Genomic DNA, 6,833 nt, shown 5'->3' with positions numbered 1-6,833 from the left:
TTGGGCTCCCTGCATGGAGCCTGCTTCTCCCTCTGCCTGTGTCTCTGCCTCTCTCTCTCTCTCTCTCTGTCTCTCATAAATAAATAAAAAAAAATCTTAAAAAAATTAATTAGAGGAAAATACAATACTAGTACATGTAATGCTTGCTGCACTTGTATCAGTATAATATGCAGACAATTAACTTAAGGTTAGATCACTGTTCAATCAGTTGTTTTCTGTGTCTCATTTCCTTTTCCAAAATTATCTCTGTGTATCTGATTTGAGATAAAGTAGTTCAGTTGAAAATGTCGCAATTATATCTATTTTATGTATTCCTTATTAAAAGTAGAATGTGACTGAAAAATTGACTGAAATTAACAAAAAGTGATGTGTCAAAATTAATATTTTAAAATAACCTATGGAAAAAAAAATAACCTATGAATAAAGGGAACACCAAGGCTTGTCTTAAGAATCTGTTTGTCATTATTTTTTTTTAGAGATTACAACACACATACAGTAAATGAATTTTATCAAAATACATCACATTTCTTCTACTATATCCATAAAAATCAATTCCTATGTAAATAGTACTGAAAAAACAACTAAAATGAGTTAAAATTTACAAAGAGTTGTTAAAGGGTTTCAATCACAATATTATTAAAACTATACAGTACAATAACCAAATGATAACATCTTGAAAGAAGTGCAATATTTGAGTTCACATCTTTTCAAAATTACTGCCTATTTACTCTGACTAGCAAGAAAGGAACGAGTCTAACTTTTTTGCAAAAATAATGTAAACTGCCATTTTTGCTCATCCTATAAAAGTCGTAATTAAAATAAAGTTGAAGAACAAAGCATAACAGATTAAAAATTCCAAAATTATATTTCTTAGTAATTAAAAATGAATTGCAATAACTGAATATTGCTCTAATGAAAGGCTCCAGACTAGCCTCGACTAAAAAACAGTTATTGGTCTTCTGTGGCACTTTTTTCTGGTCCAAATAACCATGCATTAATTCTTACCTTTGCATGTTACTCAAATTTTATTGAATTACACAGACAGAACAAAAACAAAATTAATAGTTTGGATAAACAAATTAATAAACATCTATGAAATATTTGTTACACTAACGAAGAACAAAGGCAGCTGGTGGTAAAACATTATTCTATTACACTGATACACTTAGAAACCCTTTAAAGACTCTGAAGTGTCGAGTTCACATTTAATGTTACCTGTAGGAACAGCCCTTTATTTGAACACCTTTACACACTGGCAGGCCTCAAGGACCCATCCCTTTGCTCTACAACGCTCCACAGCAATTCTCTATCACTGTGCCAATTTCACAAACTTGCTTTGGTTTCCTAGCTCCATGCGTACTGTTTCCTTTTACTTTACCAAGGCAATGTGAGACCAAACAAAATCAAGAGGCTTTCCTAAATCTGCTTACACTTTGTGTTACAGCAACACAATCTTAAAACTGGCCATTTTAGTTTCATTTGCTGCTTAAAATAAAAATTATAAATTAAGATTAAAATGGAATACTAATTATAAAACAGATTGCAAGGACCACCATTTGCAAAAACTCAAGAGATTTCCATATCAGAAAAAAAATGCATGGACATGCATCTACAGAAGAGTTAAAAATTTCCTGTGACTAAAAAATTAAAAATTGAATCACCAGTAGCAAATGTATTGTCAATGGCTATGACAAGAACAGATCCTGTAGAGTTCATAAAATGCAATTATTGTCTCTTTTTATTTCTTTAAAAAGACATTACATTTTTATTGCATTATTTTATTAATAAAAACACATTAACACAGCTGTTTTTTCAGTCTTTGCTTCCAGATTTTTATAGGAATTAACTGTTTTAATCTGGCCTTGGAAAGTGAACCCACCAGTACCACCTTCACCTACTCACTCTTCAATTCAATATGCACATAGCAAAAACCAACACTTCAAATCTCTTGCCCACATTAAAAAAAAAAAAGTAGTTTCAGCAGAAAAACATTAATACGAGTTGAATAAAAATAAGGGCATAAAAGCTATGAGACAGATAGCTCTGCCATCTGTCTCTGGGCTACAATCAAGGCTAACTAGAGCCTTGCACAGAGTTCAGTCATGTGTATGAAATCCAAAAATAAACCTACAATCTATACAAAAACAACATATGTTTGTTTTTGTGGCCTTGATTGCTATGTTTAAAAACCTAACAAGAACTTTTATATGGTATGAATTCAACAGTCTCCCCTATATACTGTACAGTGGTTCTTTCCCTCTAACCACAAGTTCCATTATTTCATTAATGTACAAATTTGAACATAATTTTTTGAGTTCTTCTTTACATATAAAAATAGTCAAAATATTAATTTCCCCTGCAAATATCTTCCAATAAATCTTGCTGCCTTCCCTTTCTTTGTCCACAATTCTTATGAGGAAACCTCTCGTACAATGATGAGTTCTACTGCATTCTGGAAAGTTTTTAGCAAGGACACTGCTTGTCCATGTTCAATATTGATAAAACTGTAGCCATTAGCCTAGAAGAAAGAAGAAAAACGTCTTTAGGAAAAACATTCCACAGTAATTTATTTGCATTTATACATCTATTTTTGCTGACGGTGCACAAACCTGGCTGAAAGTAAGAATCATTTTGGCAATCTACAGCATCACACAGACTCCTGGGCCCTATTTCACATCTATGAAAATAAAATCTTTGAAGGTGGGACCCGGGAGCCTGTACCTTGTCTACTTTTCAGATGATTCTTATGAGGCAACCCAATGTCAGGAAGCACCTGGCTAAGACACAGAGCCAGACATTGGGTTATGTGTATGTGCTAACATGTAAATGAGTCCCCAAGATGCAAGGACAGCAGAGGGCAAGGCCTACTCTTCCCATCACTTTGGACCATCAGATAAACACTACATTTCTTATAATTTAGGCTTAATACTTATTGAGGTCTTACTATATATCAAACACACAGTTCTAAGTGCTTGATATGAATTCTTTAATTCCTGTAACAAACAAGATTCTTTCACCATCTTATTTTAAAGAATATTCCTGAACTTAAACAAAATGCTAAGATGTATCAAACATGTATTTAAAAAGATCCATATGATTTTCCAAGGTTCAAGGAAGAAATATCTTAAACTATGAAAATATCTGAGTGGCCTATAAGAAATGCCACTATTTTCATCCACAGATTTTTAATGATAAACTTCAAAAAATGATTATTTTTAAAATATGGCATTTAATAATTCCTTGATGAGGAAGCAGATGTTATAAAATGTAAAGTTAAGAAAATAATAAAAAGATGTATATTAGTTACCTGAATAATTTTATCACCCGGTTGTAATAATTTGGATGCTGGTCCCTCAGGCTGTACCCTTGTTACAAATATACCCTTTAATAACAACAAAAAAGGGAAACACTTAATGGAAAACAGTATGCATCAATAGAAGAGATGATTTTTCTTTGACAGTAGGCATATATTTGAATCATTGTACAAGTTATCTTCCTGCCTTCTCTGAATATTGTTACAATCCCTTGTTATGTTTGGTGCTGGTAATTCTGACTTGAGTATAGTGACTTCTCTTAAAGTGACAAAGTTACTTCTAGGATGTGCAGAAAAGTAATAACTAAATTTAAAAATCACTTCACAATGTGATGGACTTGTAAAATTGGCAGTTTAATTTGTTTTCCTCAAACAATTAAATTTGAAGTGGATCACATTTCTAAAAAAGCTGAACAACAGAAAACAAAAGGTGATTCTATATTTATATAAGTATCTATTGGATTTTTACTTACATATAAGGGGCATTAAGTTAGTGAATAAAATCTCCTGGGTGTCTCAAGAACATACAAACAAACTCACATCATCTTCAGGTCTGAATGGATTTCCTCGGCCCCCAACACCTCCCGATATGCTGAATCCAAGTTCTGGATCCTTTTCAACTCTCACTCGAATCTGAGTTAAGATGAAAATAAACTATTACTAATATCTCAGAAAATGCTACAACACAGTATTTAACTATTGGTAAAATATGTAAAGATTCATCTAAAATAAATATTCAGGTAGATGAAGGGAAACTACAACATGGAATATTATGTTAATGAGTTAGTGAGTTAAAGGCACAGCTGGGATTATAAAGCATAGCTCCTAACTTAATCTACTGCTGTTTTACAAGGATAGGCAACCAATTCATAGTGATACCTTTTTTAAAGATATTACGGATTTTATTTTCCGCTTATTATCAGTTTCCATTTGTAAAATATCTAAATTACATAGTATCTCTGCGTATTGAGTGTTTCATAAGATATTTAAAAATCTGTGGGTGGTTGTTGAGTATCAACTCCTCATTTCCTGAACCTGTTTATATCCTTGCAAGACATTGGGACTGATGATCAATTGACAATATTTTTTATAACCAGGCCATAAAAAAAAAAAAATCAAGAGCTAAACTTGTTATAAAACATTCCCTTTCCCCAAAGTCTAAAAAAAACAAAGCACATGTTCTCTGCCTAAGTTTCTAATAATATTATTTTATCAACAAACTATCAAAATACATAAACGTATGATTAGTCACTTAAGTACTTTGAAACATTTAATTCTTGAAGTACTTTGGAGACTGCAGTCAAATTTCAAACTCTTGGTGTCAAACAACAATAGTAAACCATAATATGCCAGTTAAGTTTTATGGTCTACTATTCATATTCCTGAAGAAGGTCTAATTACTGGAATATCATCAGATGGTTTTGGATAAACAACCACCTTAGGGGAAAAAAAAAAATCACATCCCAAACACTAAATCCTATGTCAATTAATCAGAACACAGGGGATCACAGAGTCAAATTAAACAAACCATTAAAAGTTTGACACCCTATTAACATGAAACCAAACCTTTAAACAAATTGGTAAAAACTATGTTAAAATTCTATATGGATTTACTGCTAATAGTTAAATAACCTACAAAGTACATTAAGAGCTTAGTTTCAAAAAAAAAAAATAAAAAAGGGCTTAGTTTCATATTTCAAATATTCTTGATTATTCTTACCTCTTGCCTTGCCAGTTCATGGCCTTGTCTAGGAGGACAATGGGGCTGTGTATATGGAGGCTGGTGGGCCACCTTCAGCATCAAGTAATCAATTAGTTGTTCTCTAGAGGGATGCCTTGCCACAGAAGCCTGAGGAAGGGAGTGATGTATTTGACTATAATTTGCCTGAGGCCTGAGAGGCTGGCCCATCTGTCCATTACTCAAAGGCATCTAAGAAAAACACGAAGTGTCTTAAAATGACCAGTAATAATGTCTTATCACAAATATTTGGATTTTCTTCTTGGAGCATCACAAAAGTACTCGAGTTTAACATTTTACATTACATAATATCAAGCCACTTAAACTATTTTTTCTAATTTTACAGTTTTAAAAGAAAAAATCTATTAATTCGAAACTTGCCTGAGTGCTTGCAGATAAGATTCTCAGTCTTTAAAGAAATCATACCTACATTTAAAATTACTTGTTTTCCTGTTCAATATGCATGGACATGTTCAATATGCATGCTTTCTTACAGCAACCAAATGTTAAAATGGTGATTATGTCCAATTTTACAATTAAAGCCCATTAAATTCAGGTAAATTTTTCAATCTCACACACACCTTTGTTCATGTTTTCTTCTGAACAAAAATAGCAATTCCTGTGGTAGAATTATTTCCTAACCTGAGTGATTATTCTACTTTTATTTCTTTTCAGAATTAACAAGTCAATGCAGCTATACGGTGGAAAACTAATTTATTCCTTGTGTGTGTGTGTACAAGTTAGCAACTTTTAAACTCTCTAAATGTTAGTTTCATAAAATAATAAACATAAAAATTAAACCTTGACATTCTATTTTACTTTTCGCAAGCTACACAAAAAATCTGAGATAATTATTTTGTTGTTAAAAGAATTCTCTTTTTAATGCTTCACATTGCATAGAATGAATCTGAATTTTAGATTTAAAGTCACCTCTGTGGAAATGTAGCTAATAATTTGATATATTAGTATAAGGAAACTATCTGAAAAATAAGTTTATATTCGTATTATCAATATTTGCATAAAAGGGATTGCTGTATAGAAGGGGAAATACTTTTAAGCTATTCAATCATTTAAAACTTCACTGCTGATTATTAATAAAAAGGTGATCTCATCTACTAGCGAATTATGGAAAAACTCTGAGAAAAATACTGAGCCCTGTTCTCCTAAAATTATCACAAAGTAGAAAAGTTTGGGAGAAGATTATGGTAATTGTTTCAGAACTACATATTTTTGTCACATGAACCTTGTGGAAGGAAACAAAGAAGTGTGGCTTTACTGAAGACTTTTACTTTTAAAAAAGTTATCTTTTCTACTGTGTTATACTTGAGAACTTGGTTAATTCTGAACTTTGGAAGCTGAAATGGGTATTTTCTAACAGGGCACAACGGTGTTATCACTGTGACAAATCTATTGGTTGCAGAAAAAGCAAGGTACTCTATTATCCATGTCTGTCTGTCTTTCTTTCTTTCTTTCTTCTTTCAATTGTCGTTGTGCTGTCACTTTATTACTTATGCACAACTCTGAGGATTGCACTTGCTTTCTCCAAGCTTGTAGCATTTATTCCTATGTGCAGATTCAATATCTTTCTCTTGGGGAAAATTTTCCAAACAATAATTACCTCTGACCCATGTATGCTAAGACTGCCTGATATCTAGATTCTTAGCTGTTTACATCAATGTTAAACACACCCATGGACTATATTAAGCTATCATTAGCAGATGGCTCAGGAGAATAAAAGTATGAAACAAACCCAGTAACCTAAACTATAAAATGGATATTAAA

The 6,833-nt window shown here is 32.1% G+C and overlaps 1 protein-coding gene across 14 annotated transcripts in view; it reads right to left on the bottom strand.

Annotated features, from left to right (window-relative positions):
* Positions 1 to 439: 439 nt before the first annotated feature.
* Positions 440 to 6,833, bottom strand: part of ERBIN (erbb2 interacting protein) — a 118,293-nt gene continuing 111,899 nt past the window's right edge. For 7 of the 14 annotated variants that reach the window (XM_035713486.2, XM_025448025.3, XM_049103181.1 and 4 more), the window contains 4 exons: positions 5,034 to 5,243; positions 3,854 to 3,946; positions 3,308 to 3,382; positions 440 to 2,518 (listed from right to left, as the gene is read on the bottom strand). In XM_035713486.2, coding sequence (XP_035569379.1) covers positions 2,411 to 2,518; positions 3,308 to 3,382; positions 3,854 to 3,946; positions 5,034 to 5,243 — 486 coding nt within the window. In that variant the 3' untranslated portion in view covers positions 440 to 2,410. The remainder of the gene's footprint in view (positions 2,519 to 3,307; positions 3,383 to 3,853; positions 3,947 to 5,033; positions 5,244 to 6,833) is intronic. The other 7 variants (XM_035713487.2, XM_049103175.1, XM_035713490.2 and 4 more) reach the window with 2 other exon arrangements.

The sequence above is a fragment of the Canis lupus genome, chromosome 2 (genome assembly GCF_003254725.2).
Source record: "Canis lupus dingo isolate Sandy chromosome 2, ASM325472v2, whole genome shotgun sequence".
NCBI lineage: Eukaryota > Metazoa > Chordata > Mammalia > Carnivora > Canidae > Canis > Canis lupus.
Note: the sequence above shows the minus strand (reverse complement) of the source record. Positions and strands in the feature narration are given on the sequence as shown.